Genomic DNA, 19,436 nt, shown 5'->3' with positions numbered 1-19,436 from the left:
GTTGTCGTGTACACGGTTCAGGTAGGACCGTTTGGGGACGGCTGAGAAGAGAACGTGGTTTCCGTAGTAACCACCCCAGCTGCCCTCCTCCACCCTCTCTCTCGCTTTCTTTCTCTCCTTCAGTCGTTCACTGGTGCCTGGTGATGTTGGTGTCCCCATCCATCTCTCTTTCTCTCTCCCACCCTCTTTCTTTCTTTCTTTTCCTGTATCTTCTTCTCTCTGGATATGGTTCCTTGAACTGCCAATGATAAAGGCTGGAGGCAAGCAAACGGAGTAGTCGATTTTTTTTTTCTTTTTTTTTTCTGGATGGGATCTTTCTCTTCCACTTGGAGGGATTTTTTTGGAGTATTTTAGGGAATTGGAGATCTTCTGTATTCTGGACGTTTATCTAGTGTATTTGTGTGAGTGTGTATGTATGGTTGCTGTGGGGACGTGGCTGATGCTTGATAATGGCTCATGCAGCGTCTCAGATTAAGAAGAATAAAGATGTGGATATTAATGCTCTGGAGGATGAAAAGGAAAAGAAGAGGAAGAGCAAGAAACAACTGCGGGAACAAAAGAAAAAGGTACTGGGATTGGGAATACACCCGCACACATACATGTTATTACAGGGAGATTGATTGGGTTTGTGGGACGACAACATCTCGCCTGTTACTGCCAGTGAGTTTAGCGTGTGTGTGTGTATGTGTGAGTGTGTTAAATCTGTGCTGCAGTGCCAAGGTTACACTTAACATTTACCGCTCGCCTTCACATAAACGCACACATATGTCCCATAAACAACCAGCCGTGATGTGTGTGTGTGTGTGTGTGTGTGTTTGAGTGTTCGTCCTCTTATGCGTTCAGGTTAAAAATGAGAGCATCACACTGCAGCATGTTCTGAGAGATTTTACTGTCCTCTGAAACGTGTGTGTGTGCACACAGACATTCGTGTATTATACATCATATACTAATTTATTGATGTTTGTTCTGAAGAGTGATGGAATGAAGAATGCAGATGTGAACAGTGCTAACTGTCTATCATTTCATATTATAGAGACACAACACACATACACACAACCTATATCCACCACACCCAGACAGATCTTCTTCAGCAGTATCTCTGCGATTCCTATTTGTTGTTATGTTGCTGCTGTGTAATTTTAAACTGGAGTGTGTTTTGTGATGTGGTTTGAGACCTGAAGGATCCTTGTGTTGGCGATGAGTGGCTGCCTCCTGCCTCCTTTAACATGTGTCTTACCTGTGATCAACACACCGAGCTATGCTCACATCTGTTGACCTTTGCTGTTTTATGTGTGTGTGTGAGAGAAACAGAGTTTCAACCTCTACTAATGTACCAGAATTTGTTATACCAACAAAGCATTGAAATACAATTTTTTTTTAAAGGTTTGAGAGAGAGAATTGACATTCGACAATATCAATGTATTTTTTATTTAAAATTATTGTTAGACCAGTTTGTTTTATTTTATGTGAAGTATTTTTTTTCTTTTGTTGGTTTAAGTTTTCATTGTATTTAATTTGATTATTTTCATAATCATTACTGACACCCTACTATTTTTTTTTTCTTACAGTATATTTTATTATTTTATTTTATTTAATTTGATCTTTTCCATTACCATTGCTATCACTATTTATTTATTTATTTATTTGTTTATTTGTTTATTTATTTATTCTTTCTTTCTTTCTTTTGGTCTTTTTCTATTGATGCTTTGGCAAAATTGTATGCAAACAGCCATGCCAATCAAATACATTGAAAGATAAATTATGAGAGAAAGATAGTGTTTTATAGATAATAATACATAATAACATTGGAAAAAGGAATTTGACCTCATCTTATTTCTAGAATTAAGAATGTATCAGGAGGTAGAGTGATGAAATGAAAGTATGAGAGAAAATAGAGGACAGTGTGTCTCTATACCTATGATTGAAAAACAGAGAGACAAAAAGATGGATGTTAATCTGTGTCGCACTCTTGCATAGAGGAGGTAATTGCCTTGGCATTGTGGGACAGAGACACACATGTGCATTCTCACACACACACACACACGGCATACGCACACAATTACATCACATGCATCTAATAGGAGAGCAGTTAGGAAGTCTAGTTTGCCAAAGATAGTTTTTTTTTTTTTTTATGTGGGGTTCTGGATGGTTATTTTGTCTGCTTGTACAATCAGGGTATCCCAGTACCTCTACTATAAAACATTCAGTGGTAATACCATGCTTTTTTGGATATGTACTGTATCATGGCAATACCCAAAATTGGGAACCAAATGTGTAATGATTGAAGAATTGACCATTGAAAGACCCATTGAGCAAGCTTTAATTGTAATATTCAAGAACATGTGTCACCCTCGATGTCCATGGTGGATGTGGCCCTGGTAATACCATGGAGTATGAATATGGTATTATCATTTAGTACAGTAGTACAGTGGTTCTCACCTCCAGTCCTCGGGACCCACTGCTCTGCACATTTTGTATGTCTCCCTTATTTAACACACCTGAATCAGATCATCATCTCATTAGGAGAGACTCCATGAACTGAACTGAGTGTGTCAGATAAGACAGACATACAAAATGTGCAGAGCAGCGGGTCCTGAGGACTGGAGTTGAGAACCACTGCAGTAGTATATATCAAAATGATTCACTTGTATTCCTCATAGAGTGGGATTCTCTGTTTATTTCAGTGTTTGATTCAAACACAGCTACAGATCTCATGTTTTAAAGTGGTGTCACACAACGTAGATTTCTGCATCCCAGGTTATGCTGAGGGTTGCCGTGGGAACAGGGAACAGGGAACATCTGTTGTGCTTTGGGAGTCAGGCCGTCTGAGTGGCACTGACCTGATCTCAGATCAGTCCACAGGGTGTTGTTGTGAAAGGCCTCATCTCTCAGGGGTCAAAGTTGGTGTACATTTCACAAAGTGCTATAACAACTTGCATGTGCATGCCTGAATTTTTTTTTTTTTTTTTTTCAGGTGTCTGTTTAGAATGTCTTGAAACAATCTGTTACATGAAGGTGTCGCTGTGGTCTTAGAAGATCCTCCTCTTTGAACGTGTCTTCATCTTATATTACAGAAATGGACAGAGATAATGAATGTAAAATAACAGAGAGAGGTAGAGGCAGAGAGACCAGCTGATTGCCATTGGCAGAGGTCATATGAAGGTTAGATGTTATACTTGTGTGCTCCGGGACAGTGAATCCTGATATAGAACTCACTCATGAAGAAGTGAAGCTGCTGGATCCTCCAGGACATTTGAATCAAGTTTGAGCTCAATTCACTGACCAGTTGTTGATATTCACAATCGTCTTTGAGCAGATGATCATTGAGAAAAGTTCAGTTTAAGAGATGGTGCATTCCTTATGTTAGGGGAAGAACAGATAACAGAGGGCAATATAAAGATAATTTCTTTTTTACTTTTTTGTTTCAGCTGGAAAATATCAGCTTTATAGTTCAAATCTAAAAATATAGTTCATATAGTTCATTTACATTAATCTTTGATTAAACTTCATAATGCATGGTTTGTTATTTCTCTTAAAATCTCATATACACTGCACAAGAAAAGGAAAAAAGTTGCTGTATGGATTTTAATAAGCAAATGCTTAAGAGTCTATGATTGGATCGTTATTGCTGTGTTTATTATGTTTCTAGCATGTTATATGCTGGCAACAGTTCTTCTAACACTAATTGATGGAGTGTGTAGTTTTTCATTTCTTAAACAAAAATGTAGGCAGCTCATTTGCATTTAAAGGGACAGGCTTGTGAAAAGGGCATTATTCCACCCCTTTTAAGAGTGCATACATTTTTGTTCAATGCCTGCACCCACTTTAGCTATAGGGCATCTGTGACCATTTTAAGAGGAAAAAACCTACACAATAATTTTTTTTTTTGTGTGTGTGTAGTCAAAAATAACTTATTAAATAAAATGTTTAATGCAGTCATTTTAATGCCTAAACAAAGTTTGATATTATTACTTTCATTTTATATCTTTCTAACTTTATAAAGATGCCTGGATATCATGAGATTAATCATGTTTAATTAATCAGTTAACCAAAAAATGTGCATAATAGGATTATATTATTGTAAATGTAGGCTATATGTGTAAAAACATAGTTATTTTTTTTTATTATTTTTTTACAAATTGTTTACATTTTCTGAAAAATTATCTAAACAAGATTCTGTATCTTTTTATTAATAGTTAACTGTTTTCATTGATCTTCTCATGGCTGGAACAGACTGGGTTTTTGTGAATAGTAAAAATAATGTAAGAGTTTTTTTCTTTTATAATTAATAGCTGTTAACTGGGTTTTTGGTACAGACTTGTTTTTCTAATGATGCAATTACTATATATATATATATTTTCAGTGGTAAAAACTAAATGAATGAAAAAGTGCACTGGGCAGTGAGAGGTCAGAGGAGTTAAATACTTTTTTGGGGTTTGTCCCTGGTGAATACTCATGCCTTGTGGAGCCCCTACAGCAGAATATACAGTCACGTATGTGCATGTGGCAGGACAGTGTGATGAATGAGCTTCGCTCCACTCCATTAATGAGAGAAGCCGTGTAATAGTGTCTCTCTCTCTCTCGCTCACACACACAAACATGAAGAAGGAATGGTGTGGGGGAGGGGAAGGGGGTGATAGAGAGCAGCGCATGAGAGAGACACACACATCGAGGGGGAGATGAAGAGGGTGATTTTGTTGGAGAGGTGGAGAAGGGCCCGTTATCCATCTATTCAGATGCTTTGTTCTTCTCTGTGATCATGTGATCATCAATTATGGCCTAGATCACTGTGTCTTTCACTCCCTCTTTCTCCCTCTTTCTCCCTCTCTCACGCTTTGTTACCATATATGCTTGCCTGTAAATGCAAGTGTCTGTTGCAGTATTCAGGCATTTCAGGATGTACTACGTCTGTCGCAGTTATAAGATTGTTTTTCATTCATTTAAAGCAGATCTACAATAACAAATAACTGCATTTGTGATTGTAATTGTCATTAAAGGTGGATAATGCCAGGACTTATTGTCTATTATTCATTCAGTGAAACATGAGTAGCAGATGTTTAAGGTGTCCAGGGTAGGAGAGAACAGGTGTAAACAAGTATATTTATGGTAATAATCGTGTGTGTGTGTTTGCTTACATTGTGGGTACCAAATGTATCCACAAGGACAGTAAAAATTGACGTTCCAATAAGGAAAATGGCTTAATTGCAGAAATGTTTGTGTGAGGGTAATGTCTATTGGATAGAAGTCAACAGAAATCCATGGGTCAGTGGGCTTTTATGAAAATGGGCTTTATATTTTTCTATAAAGCTATAAACAACATATTTTACATTTGTATCACTTGACATTTCCTCGAGTGTTTGTGTTGGTCTATGAGCTTTATCAGTTGTCTGTTAAAGGTTGATACATGCTTGAGGCTCCATATAGAGCTTCAGTTCCCTGCTGAGAACACTGTGTGTCAGAGGACAGATCACACACTCATGCACAACCGTACCTCCTTACTCACACCCATATTTCCACAAGAGTCAAATGTAAAATACAAATGAAAATGAGAAAAAAAAATATTGAATAGAAAATTTGTTTTTAAATTTGTTATAATATATTACTGTTTTCACTGTATTTTTGACCAAATTAATGCAGTATTTTGAATGGTAGTGTATAGAATTTAACGGATTTGACTTTTTGCCCTGTAAAAGGTTTTACTCCTAAAGAAGTGATTTGTACTTTAAAAAAAATATTAAAATAATGCACATATGAGATAAGACAGTCAGTAGTCTAGAAATGTGTTTATTTATATTTGTGTTTTCTTCTAATGGGAGCTGCCATGTTGAGATTAGGGATGTAACGGAATGAAAATTTCATATCACGATTATAGTGACACAAATTATCACGATCATCAATATTATCACAGTTTTGTTAAAAATAGATGAAAATGTTCAAAAAGAACAGATATGCCCTCTTAAAACATTTCAACAAGTTTCATATTTGGAAATCAACAAACAACAATTAAATTAGCAGTTCTATGCACTTTTTTTAAGCATACACATTAAATGATATGACCGTCGTCAATAGCAACGCATTATAACAGTGCACCGCGGACGCACAATCTCGTTTCATTAAAATATGATAATTCAGATAATACATTTTGATAAATTTTGTTATTTTAATGAATTTCCACATTGCTCTTTGTATTGTTATAAAATACATTAATGAAAAACAAATGAATGTATTTACATATACTATAAAATGAAAATACAGTTATTTTAAATGTAATACGCAGCTTTTTGACGAGGGAACAAAATCTGATAGATACGCATCTAGCTGAGGTAAATTAAACACAATACTCACGTATCCTTGCTCGATAAAGAATGAGACAACACAACGCTGTAACAACCTTCACCACACAGCGTAGTTATAGCAACCTTTTTGGCCATGTTGTTAAAACGTTGTTAGAAGGTTGGGTACGTTGTGCCAACGTTCTGTGTTTGCTGGGTTTCCATTCACTTTAACGACTTAAATATCCATTTGTACCTCACATTAAGCTATCGAATGGCTTCAGAAGTCTTGGAATATAGTGAACAAAAACAATATTGCTTTACAATATTTTGTATATCTTTAGTGGGGCTTAACAATAACAGAGAATAGTACATACAATATCGGACGTCTCTGAGAAAATGCAGCCGCGGCAGGGGGATTTTTGGGGCTTTCCGCCATGTCTTCTCGTACACAAAAACAACGTTGCATGCCGCGGCTGTCAGACTGATGCTGCCTGGACAGGATTCACCGCAAGTTTTCAAAATCGCGATAATCGAACACGGTTTCCGTGATAATTAAATTTTAAACGATAATACTAACCACGAGGACATTTTATTGTGGTATATCGTGAAACCGGTAAGCGTTCCATCCCTAGTTGAGATCACACTGACTAGGCAGATACTTTCTGTGTACTGTACAGTGTGTTTGTCTGGCTGCTAATGCATCCCAGTTTTTTTTTTACAGGAAAAAAAAGTACCTATATATTGATGTTTTAAAAAGCACACATAAAATGCTGTGCAGGAACTTCTTGGAACACTGAGTGTTGATTCAAACTATCATTGGAATCAATCACACAAACGAACAGATTCACTAAATGAGTGCTAGTCAATAGATGTTTCAGACTTTCAAATGGTGCAGAAATTCAGTCATGAGTTTTTAATTGAACAAAGTCTTTTGTTACATTATTCATAATTTAAAAGGCTGCTGTGATAATTCTTTCTTTCTTTCGTTCTTTCTTTCTTTCTTGTATACTTAATTTCTTTCTCTGTGACGCATTATTCAGGAAATTCCCACATTTCCATTTTGGAATTATATCCAGCTACTGTTAATTCTTATGTCATGTTCAATATAGATCATATTAAGGGTGTATGACATGAAGGTGTGTGTCTGTGAGTGAGTGAGTGATTTCTTAAAAGATGTGTGCATGTGAGAATCATGTGATCAGAAATTAGGTTACAGTATATTATAGCTTCTTCTTAGTCAGCGACACCATGAAAGTCTCCTTGTGTGAGTGAGGGTTTGTAATTGAGTAGTCAACATGCTTACACAACATGTTTGTAAGTGAGTTCACTGCTAACCTTAGAAGTATGTTCTTCAGTTTATATGTCTGTTGGGGGTGGAGTACCTTTGTATGTATACTAACACTCCATATTATGTTAATGATCTGTCTGCTTTCTTTAGTATACGTACTACAGTACCATTCAAAAGTTAAGGGTTAGTTTTGAAAGAAGTATTTTATGCTCAACAAAGCTGCATTTATTTAATAAAAAATACAGTAAAAACAGTAATATTGTGTAAAATAATGGAATTGAACATTTCTGTTTTCTATAATATATAATTATATATTATAGAAATATATAATATAATCTATATGCTCAAGGAACATTTCTTATTATTATGGTCTACAATTTTTTAGAAGTCGTCTGCTTCAGAGATTGTGTATTTTGTTGTGCTGAATTAAAATATGACAATTAAAACAACTGAATGGCTACTGTTTCCAAGATATTTAAGTTTTTACATTTTAAGCCTGTGTATTGTGTAGATAATACTTTTCACCTGTCCTGTTTGTGTAACACTTTAAAAACCAGCAAAATGGTTATATGTATCAAATTTATTATGAAACAAAAGGCAAAAAACTGGCTTGTCTCTGGTATTCATTAAATGGAGCTTTTAATGCTCCTGCCAGGATATTTTCTACCAGGATATTATCCAGTAATTTAATGTATTTTTCTGTTAATCCTTAAAACACAACCCTAATGCAAAGCGTAATTCAAAATACAGGTAAAACACCTGTAAAATACCAATACGGAAAATTCCTTCATATTTATATACAGTACATTGTGCCCTATTTTATGGATTTTTTTTGTTTTTGTATACAGTGTGTGGCCCTCTAGGAATTGCATTTTGCACCCCTGCTGTATGATTTCTAGAGCTGAAATAGGGCATTGTGTTCAACAGATTGATGTAAGCTTGGTTATGATTGATCATCCATGACTTACAGGAATAACATGATACAATTCATATCATGTATGAGGCAATACCAGCTAAAAATAAAAACAAGTACTGTCCAAACTAGGGGTGGGAATCTAGGCATCTCATGATCCAATCCGATTCTGAGTCACAATCCGATACCAAAACGATTCTTGATCTACTTTTTACTGACTTGAAAATCATAAAATCATATATATATATATATATTTTTTAAGTACTTCATTTTAAAAATTACAAATTTAAACATTTGTTTGTTAAAAATAACTAATATACTTCAAAACATAAATTTTTGTGTTCTTTTATAGTTTTCTTTATACTTTTCTACTTCTTTCTCTGTGACGCATTATTCAGGAAATTCCCACATTTCCATTTTGGAATTATATCCAGCTACTGTTAATTCTTATGTCATGTTCAATATAGATCATAATAAGGGTGTATTACAAATTTAAACATTTGTTTGTTAAAAATAACTAATATACTTCAAAACATAAAACATATTTGACTGGATCTATGAATAAATCTATGAATAATTATTTGTTTATTTGAATAATTATTAATAATTACTTATTTATTTATTTACTACTTGCTTTTAAGTCATTTCTGGTTTAAATTGAGATCCCTTCCCTTATTACTCACTTTTCCTCCGCCATTCAGTCAAGGGCCCAATAGCAACAATCAACCATTTAAAGCATAATTTTCATTCTCAGTGACCTAGACATAGTAAAGTCTGACTTCAGCATTTTGGCTGTAGACCAGTGTTATATACCAATGTTTAAAACTGTTGTGCTACTTACATTTTTTTTTTTTTTTTTTTTTCAGGATTCTTCGAGGAATAAAAAGTTTAAAGTACAGCATTTATTTGAAATAGAAATCGATTTCTTTTAAAAAAATCACGACATTGTTTCTGTAAATATTTCTCTTGCTCTTTCTGTCCATCTTATTGTGTTCATTCTCTCTGCACTGTAATTCTTTTTAGAACACTTTTGCTTCTATCCTGTAAATGCCAGTCAAAGGTACTCTGTCTGATAATGGCCTATTACCCAGCAGCTCTCTATTGATTGTGTTCAGAGTGTTGTTATATCAGCTCTGGTACATTCTCAGCGCAGCAGCCAGACTGTCTGCCCTTATAAAACTCCTTTACTGTAAACTCAACAGAGATGCGTGTGTGTCTTTGAAAGGTTATATATCTTTTTAAAGTTTTATGGTGAGCTGGCAGGTCCTCATAGCTTTAAGTTGTTTGATATAACTTGGAATGTCAATATTACAAGTTCTGGTTTGGTTTGAATTTAAACAATTTAGGTAACACTTAACAAGAATGTCTAATTTGTTCATAAAAATGCAATTGGTCATTGTTTATTCATGCTATTTCATAGTTATCAAAGTTGTTTCACGAGCTCCGCGGTAGACTTCTACTTGACAGTCAAAGCATCATTACGTCATGAAAGCGTGGACTCGGAATGGTTTTGTTGAGAAATTTCTTACAAACTCCTCTTTCCCGTGCATGTCTAGTCATATCCGTAAAATAAGAAAAGTTTCTCCGGCTACTTTGATGCGTGTGTGGTGTGGGAGTGCCATAGGTTTGTTGTTACAACGCTGTGCTGGAATTTATTTTCAAGAGAGATTAATGCATATAGCTTCAGTACCATCTTCAGGTAATCAGATTGAGATCCTTTCTATCTAAACTGGTTATCTCTTAAAGGGATAGTTCGGCCAGAAATGATATTTAACCCATGATTTACTCACCCTCAAGCCGTTCGAGACGCATATGTCAATCTTTTTTCAGACGAACACATTTTCAGTTATTTTAGATTTACATTATAACCACTGAAAGTTCTAAGACATTTTCTAAAATAACTGAAAATGTGTTCGTCTGAAAAAAGATTGACATATGCATCTCGAACGGCTTGAGGGTGAGTAAGTAAATCATGGGTTAAATATCATTTTTGGCCGAACTATCCCTTTAAAGGCAGAGTATGTAAGTTTCGCCGCTAGAGGTCGTTTATTCAAAACAAAATGAGCATGGAATCATGGGAGTTGTCGTCTTCACCTCCACAGCCGATGGAAAGCAATCTGAAGGGACTCGGGCAGAAATCAAGTTCATGAGTGAGCTAATGTATTAAAGTTTTATTAACGTTATTGTGTGGTATGAAGCAAAGCGTTCGTTCAGTGGCTGCTATGAGACGCTTGTTGCACATTGTAGTAAGCCTGATCGATTTCTGATTATGCTATATTAGCCACTTCACAAAGTTGTGTTGTCTCTGAGGCACGGTATAAGCATGTCATTCGCTGTAAATCAAGAAAAGGAGAGATTCAAACAATAAGACTAACGCGATTGTGCTATATAACAATGATTCGTTTTCTGTCAATAAAACATAATATTAAAGCATCTTTGGTGTTTCTATGGAAGTAAAACTGGAAATCAAGGGTAGCGTGGATATGGCGTCATTGACAGGCGACGCAATGACTTGGGCTGTTACACTGGTTAAAATAGCAGATTTTTCTGGATTTAAACATTGTTGGAAACATTTAAGATAATGCAAGTGCACTATTCAACAAATATATAGCACTGTTTTAGTAGTTTTGGGATGTTTTAATCCAACAATCTTACATATTGTGCCTTTAAGCCTAGTAGTAAATGTTTTATGAGCAGTAGGATAATCTCTTTCTCTCTCTTTTAGTTATGAGAATGAACTAGGAGTGTAACGATACCCTCGTGTCACGATTCGATACATATCACGATACTGAACTCACGATACGATATTATTGCAATACTCCAAGACATATGGTAAAAGATTAACAAAATTTACTGTTGATTAAAATGTTAAATTTTATATTACAATGGGTGTGGAAATTAATAGGCTTGGACTTGGTGCTGGTAACCCAATGTACAGGACAATAGTGACACCAGAATAAAAATATTCATAATTCTGAAGCTGAAAATACAGAATTATTTTAGACGAATATGCTTGCACTCTGTCACTGACTAGAAATACTTAAAATAATATAGGCCACTTTTTACTGGTAACATAAGACATTTGGCATTATCAGGACCCACAAATATTCTCCCATTACATTATTATACATTATATTAAACATGATATATAGTAGTTTAATGTAGTACTGACACTGAAACTCTGTAAACGTGAATTTTTTCTCACACAGAAATTTTTATTTTGGGTGAACTATACGCAATACATATTGTCACTATCCACGATACATATTGATGCAGTTTTGTATTGCGATTTATTGTGACACGATATATTGTTACACCCCTAGAATGAACCAAAACAATATACAACAAAAACAATGTTCTTCCGCAAAATGCATTCAATTCAGGTTTTACAGAACGACCATTAGCTCTAAGGAGGAAAGCGAGTGACTGATGCAATATCTTGGCTCATGGTCTTCAAACAGCATGTGTGTACATTTGAGATATTTTGAGGTGTGTGTGTGTGTATGTGTTTGGGGGTGTTTGAGGGCACGGGGGGGAGTAATACAGGCAGATGGCCTTTCCCTCCTCTCTCATCTGCTACAGTCTGGGTGCCAGATAATATCTCACACACACACACTTCTAAATGGAGGAGTGTGTGACAGTCATTCATCGAGCATGTGCACCGATTTGATCCTGTATTCTGCATTAGAATATGTTAGAAACGGAGCATGTGGTTACTTATCTTTATGTAAAGGGCATGAAACATTTATATCTCAAGGTTCTCATGGATTTCTGTCATAGCATTTGGTTAAATCCTGGCACACAAACATACTCTGATTCAGCTGAACTTTTTTTTTTTGTGTGTGTCTGGTTGGGGCTAGGTTTTACTTGGCATCAGTCATTACTCCAGTCTTCAGTAACACATGATCCTTAAGAAATCATTTTAATATTCGGAAACTTTTCTAATCATTATAAATTTTGAAACCGATTGTGCTGCTAAGTATTTTTGTGGAAACCGCAATTCATTTTGTTCAGGATTCTTCGGTGATTAGAAAGTTTAGAAATAGAAAGAACAGAATTTATTTGATGTTATGAATTCTGTCAGTTTATATGATCAATTAAAAGCATCTGCTGAAAAAAGTATTTCTTCTTTAGCAATCATTTTTTATGTTTGTTTCGTATACAGTACTCCATGTGGAAGTGGCTCTTATTTAAAATCAATATTTCTGTGAGCATTCAATCATGGCTATTGAATGTTGTACAGTGTTTCTGGATTTTTTGTGACACTTTGGACACTCAGTAGAAGACTAATATCATACATGACTTGCAGAAGTTTCACACACGCTCTTGCTCTCTCATTCTCACTTGCATCCTCCATCTCTTATTGTCTCACTAATTCACAAAAGATTAAACACACCCACATTACATTACGGCCATGGTCTTGTCAACACTTAGTTCCTTTATTACTTTTCTTTAATCCAGATTCACAGTGTTTCATAGCATGATATCTCAAGATACTTGTAAGCCTGTGGAGCCTTTTTACCTCCATACTTTTTGTGTCTTCGCTGCTCACTCAGTTAGCCTCTCTCTTTTCTCTCTGTCCTAATGACGGGGGTTGGGATTATCCTTCTCACCTGACTTTAAATTCCCAGTGTAATTATAATCCATGAATCCAGCTAATCTCAGTCCCACAGCTGGATGGACATCTCCAGTCCTCCTCAACACTTGTTGGGATGGCACTGAAAATTACACTCTGTATGTATAATTAAGAATATCTTTAATGTATGATCTATATAGCATACCACTAAAGCAATTATAATTAATTCCAGATGAAGTATAAATGAAATATCTATAAAAAAAACTGATAGAACCAGGTAATGTTTGTGTTTTGGATAGCCGTTGAGTTTAGAAAGTATAGACTATTCTAGACAATATTTTCTGAACACAATTACAACAGACTTAAGTAAGAAAGATGTGTACAATATTGCATCCCACATCTGCAGGCTGTCTGCACCTGGGTGCTGAGGCCACACACACACTTTTTCAGAAAATTAGTTTAACGTTTTACTTCTCACTGTGTGTGTGTGTGTGTGTGTGTGTGTGTGTCAGATATGGTTTTATGGAGGATGGTTGGGGTCTGTAATGATAAATTCCTTGTAGAAGCATGATTCTGGGTCACACGCTGCTGTTCTGCCTCCAGAGACCCACAGACACACACACTCGCAAGTTCATGCATGCCGGCACACATTAACTGCTGCCCCTCAGAGAGAACAGGAGAGAGTTTAAAGCACTTCCAGCTGCCCGAACTCACATGAACTATTCAGTACATCTCTGATTGACTCATTAATTGACTGATTTGTTGATTGGCTGATTGTAGACTTGCTAAATTAGTTCATCAATAATAATAATCATTAATATAATATTGTAAATTGACAATACATAATCTGTGGAGGTTATATAAATCTTATTATTATTATCACCAAGTGTCATAAATTGTGCGTTGCTGTCACGATATATCAGTTGTGTTTGTTAGTTTAGTTTTCATGGACTTTTAGTGTTCCTTTGTTTGAGTTTTCCCGCCACTCATCTGTTTCCATGGACACTAATCCTCATCACAGCTGTTCGTTGTTTAGTTCATCTCCATGTATATATTAGTTCCTCATTTTCACTCAGTGTTGGTCTGGTAAACGTTTAAATTAGCGTGTGTAGTTGCGTCAGTCTGAACATTATGTGCATTACTTTGTGGATTTTTATTAAAATCTGTGTTTTGAATCATCATCATTATCATGGTTGTTGTCGTCGTCACTGTCATCATCGTCATTGTTATCGTCTTTGTGTATTCCTGCACCCTTGCTGACAGCTGCCAGGCTTAACGTCAACCTGAACTTTCATTTGTAACCTTTTTTATTTGGGTGATTTTACATAATTTTGACAATTCTGACTTTTTTTCTCGCAATTCCGAGTTTATATCTCACAATTCTGAGAAGAAAAATCTGAATTGTAAGATTTAAACTCGATATTCTGCCTTTTTTCCCCTCAGAATTGCGACTTTATATCCAGCAATTGACTTTTCTTTTCTTTTTTTAGTTGTGATATAAACTCACACATATGAACTTATGAGATATGAACTCACATTTGTGAGAAAAAAAGTCAGAATTGTGTGATTTTGCCCCCTATGAACTGCATGTGTGAATATTATGTAGACCTATTGTTTAAATCAAATTCATGCATTAATAGAAGGGTAATCGTCACAGGTTTCATCAGTCCAGTCTATCTATTTAATGGCTTGCAACCATAAACGTCTGCATTTAGCTTCAAAGGGCGTCTTTTTGACGATGGTATGCTGTAAAAATTAAGACCTTTTTTTTGCTTTCCGATTCTGACATCCAAAGACATTTTTTCTCTTATTCCGTGCATCTTGCCCGTTGCCAACTTGCTCTGATTAATCATTCACAATACGACCTGTACCATGCATTAGGAAAGTAAATAGGGTCAATAGGTTTTGATTTCATGTGTACTTTAACATTTTGCCATTTAAAATGTAACAAACAGGACAATAGATGTGATTGTCTATCTGTTTCTGTTAGGTAGAGTCAGTAGTATTGAATCTCTCCACTAGGGTCCAGTGTGAGTCTGGATATCAGGCACATTCTGGTGATGTCATCTGTGCCTGACATAGACCTTTCCCTGCCATACCTCTGCTTTACATGTAAGAAGATTGTTGCAGACGGGCATTACATTTCACATTTTCAGCAAACACAGTGGACACTCACAAACAACATCAGCACTAATAACAAACAGACATCCAGACACAGTACTGACAGCCTGACACATCACTCACTTACAAACTGAGTGAAAATGCATACTTAAATATTGTATTGCTACATCCAGTCTGTGTTGGCATTTCGTCATGTAGGAGCGAAGCTCATTTATCTTTCTAGAATGTATAATTATGCCCTATTTCTGAAAGCATGGAAATCCTCCAGTGCCCATGGGTTTAAAGCAGGTGTAGCCCTTGTGAATACCTCTGTGTCTGACTGTATTTGAGAGAGAGAATGATGACTCTCATACACTCTCCATGATTGGCTGATGAGGTGGAGGTCATTGAGGGAAACCATCACCACGGTTACCGAACATCTTGAGCTCCTTCAGATCACATTCTCTTTCCCCTCCTCCTCTGTTGCCATAGCAACGCCACCATCCCAGAACGAGGAGACCTGTGATGCACCCCAAAGCATCATGGGATGCCTCTCTGCATAATCAAAGTGTGTGTGTGTGTGTGTGTGCGTGTGAATGCCTGTATGTTCAGATGCATGTCTACTGTATATGTCTACATGTTATACAGAAAGAATTCCATGAAACATGAAGCAACAGCGTACATAAATAATCACTGCAAAAAAATAAATAGTATTGCAGATGTGGTGTGTAACAGGAAATATGTCTAAAAGAAATATGTCTTTCAAAAGCATGTCCATGTCTAAAAGAAATATGTCTTTCAAAAGCATGTCCATGTTTCACACCCCAAATTAAAAGAAAAGAGCAAGAAATATTTTTTTTGCATAAATATAAAAATATTAAGATTTTTATTTTTCAGATTATAAATCTAATTTTCATTACCCTAATGCAAAAATATTTTATTATATATTATATTATAAACATAAATAGATCACTACAATATTTATATTATAGAATTGATAAAAAAAATACTGTGAAATATTATAACAATTTAAAATAACTATTTTCTGTTTAAAGATATTTTAAAATGTATTTGTATTAATTCTGTATATTTGAATTAAATAAATAAATTGTTAAATAAATACTATTATTTAAATTTGCATTTAAAATATCCATACATCATGGTAGCATTTCTTATACATTAATTTATGCTATTTCTTTGTAAAAAAAAAAGTAATTATCATTGAGAATGTTTTTATGAGATTCACCTTTAAAAAAAAAGTTTGTTGTTAAAATAATTCACTACTTAAAAAAAAATGTATATTAAAAATCTCTTGATACAAGCTATACATTTTATATGGTTAAATCTCAATAATGAACAAACACAAGAGTAAAATATTTTTTTGTTGTAAAATCAAATTGTCAATGCCAGTTAGCTCTCCATATGTTCACACAGTATGTGTCTGTCTAACACACAGCTCTAGGCCACTCCCCTTTTCCATAAACACATACTGATAATACACGGAAAATAACAAACACCCAACGGTACATTCAACTAAACAGTATATTCAAACAGACACTAAGATACACACAGTGCAAGCACAGTATGTAAACGACACTGTATAATGTGTGACACGCTTCATCCCTTTGTCAGAGGTACAGCTGGGGTGCGTGTTTACATGATGGTGCGGTGGCCCTAATACTGGGGGGAAATGCCCCCTAATCCTTTTTTAAGCTGCACCATGAACCCAGCATTCAGCCTAATAGACCGACCCCCAGCAGTCCTAAACACAGACGCTCTTTTTATTCAAAAAGGGAGTAGATAAGCATTCAGACAATACAAACCAGGCACATAAGGGTTTGCAGGGAGGGGGAGACTGCAGAATGGAGGGAAAGGGAGTCTGCCATAGTCCTATTTGCAAATGCATTAGAATCAGCTGCTATATTTGGACCCCCTTAACACCTCATATCACTATTCAAAAGACCCCCACCCTCTGTGTTCTGTGTGTATGACAGAAACAGATAGAGAGAGAATCAGAGAGGTAGTGGGAAAGCACATAAAACATGATATTTTGTCTGTGTTGAATGAAGATTGGAGCTGGTGCCCATTGGATAAATAGAAAGAGGGAGATCGTTTTGGACAGGATTGTGAACAGTCAAAGAAAACCGAGAAGTCGATTTTCTTTGACGCAGAAGGAGAGGTCAAGTTGTATAAGAGAAAGGAAGAACAGAGCAGGTTAGATTCAAAGTGACTTTGTATTTATTTTACTGTAGTACCGGAGAGCTTTGTATCCTTGAATCCGTACCCACACACACGTCAGGTGGAAGTGTGTCTTTGAGCATCCTGCTGCCAGGGCATTTTTTACACGTCACATGACTGAATGGCACCTTGCTGGCCGCAGAGCTAAAGAAGTAAGTGATCGGGTTTCTGTGGGACTGCAGGAAAAATGGCGGTGGAAGAGGCTGCTGACTATTTTTCCTCCGTAAGTACTCTACAAATATGACTGGAATGGTTGGGAAGTGTGTGTTGTTTTTAAATAGGTCTGTTGGGAATGGTTGGGAAAATGTAAGATTTGTTGGTTGGGGATGCTTGGGTCATTGTGTAAGAGACCCTGAAATGCTCTTGCTCTTTATCTGCTACACCTTGAGTCAGATTTAGTTTTTCAAACATTTTATTAACATATTTCTTGAATACATGATATATCTGACACCTTTGGTCATTTTAAACTCTCTGCTAGACCCTCTGCAGTTTAAATGGCGCAAAGTCTGCTCTATTGGTCTTGCTGGGCTCAGATTTCCAGATTTTGTTTGCAGAATCCTGCAGAGCTGAATGTCCTCACAGATATTAGAGAATAACTGTTTGTTTGGAGAGTGGCTCTGTTGTCTGTTGAGTTGTATCACATGCAAAAATAATATCTGCTTCATGTTTGTTAGTGTTAGTGTGGACATTCATGTTGGTCAGGCGCTCCAACTCTACCTTTGCTCTAGTGCTTTTTTACTGACCTTGATGCGTGTGTGCATGCATGGTAATATAAGCAGAGTGATTGCCGTGCTCACTACTGTTCTAGACCACTTTATCTATGTCATTTACCTAACAAAGCTTTATACTGTACATTCATGACTGAATGATTCTACCTCTTTAAGCTGTTGTGACTGTGGGTCTTCAGTTTTATTGTGATGCTGAGGTTGGAAAGACATTGCAGTCCTGGATTTGGATCTATCTATCTATCTGTCTGTCTCTCTGTCGTTCGGTCATATTGGCCATTAATAAGATTTAGATCTCCATCTACTTCAGCAGTAATGAATAGTGATACATTATGTCAAATATTTAACTCTTTAAGTTACTATTTCTTCCCCTTTAAGAGTCGCTGTGTGCATGTAATGATAGTTTTTATTGTGTTTTAGTTTCTTTTTCTTTTTTTTAAACAAAGTAGTTGTATAGATAGTTTGTTATCAGCCATAATATGAACTTTATTATTGACTTGGTATCGGTTTCTACATCGGTGCATCTGTACTTATAAACTTATAATATATATGGTGAATATTTTGATTTTAATTTAAGAACAATGGCTATGAATCAGTCACCAGTTGGTTTTAGGTATGTTTTAAAAATGGTTGAAGTGCGAATCAAAACGGACAGGCTGAAAAGGAGTGGAGGAGGGATTTTAAAACGAAACAATACCGGACAGCTTCACTTGTGGTCATTATGCCCGACCCAGATGGTCTAAACTGACCAACACCATTGCAAAACCAACCACAAGTGGTCCAATCCTGCTGTAAATCACAACATGTTTTGCATTGTTTGACTGTAGCTGCATATACTGATGCTGATGTTGTCTGTTCAAAGGACAGGCTTGTGTGTGTGTATGTGTGTGTGTGTGTGTGTGTAGTCACCCTGTCTGCAGCCACACTGACGGGTAGCTTTGTTTTTTGCCAATCATGCAGTATTCGAGCTCACTGCTTATCTAGGAACTGAAGAGACACTGGGACAGAGAGGCAGAGACTGGGGTATTATTGGGTCAACTATTTAAATGCTCGCTTTCTCTTAATCTTTTATGAACAACAGCTGTACGGACATTTTCATAAGCAGTGTCACATCATTTTAATCAGCTATGACCTTTTCTCTTCTTTCCCCATGTCTTCCTTTCAGTCCAGTATCTCTGATGTTTTAATAACATTTGTACCCTAGAGAATGTCTTATGTAAGATGTGTCTTATTGGTCACTGGGTGTGTGTTTGTGTGTCCGAAACTGTGTGTATAGAGGTAGCACAGAGCGTTTCCACTGTACCGTGTGTGTACTGTACAT

General features: G+C 36.0%; 1 protein-coding gene across 5 annotated transcripts in view; it reads left to right on the top strand.

The window, feature by feature from the left end:
- The first annotated feature begins 310 nt into the window (after window positions 1–310).
- ank3a (ankyrin 3a) overlaps window positions 311–19,436 on the top strand; it is a 96,776-nt gene continuing 77,650 nt past the window's right edge. For all 5 annotated transcript variants that reach the window (XM_084393205.1, XM_084393206.1, XM_084393204.1 and 2 more), the window contains exon 1: window positions 311–566. In XM_084393205.1, the coding sequence (XP_084249331.1) occupies window positions 450–566 (117 nt within the window). In that variant the 5' untranslated portion in view covers window positions 311–449. The remainder of the gene's footprint in view (window positions 567–19,436) is intronic.

Source organism: Rutilus rutilus, assembly GCF_951802725.1.
Source record: "Rutilus rutilus genome assembly, chromosome: 21".
Taxonomy (NCBI): domain Eukaryota; kingdom Metazoa; phylum Chordata; class Actinopteri; order Cypriniformes; family Leuciscidae; genus Rutilus; species Rutilus rutilus.
This window is presented reverse-complemented; position numbering and strand designations above follow the sequence as displayed.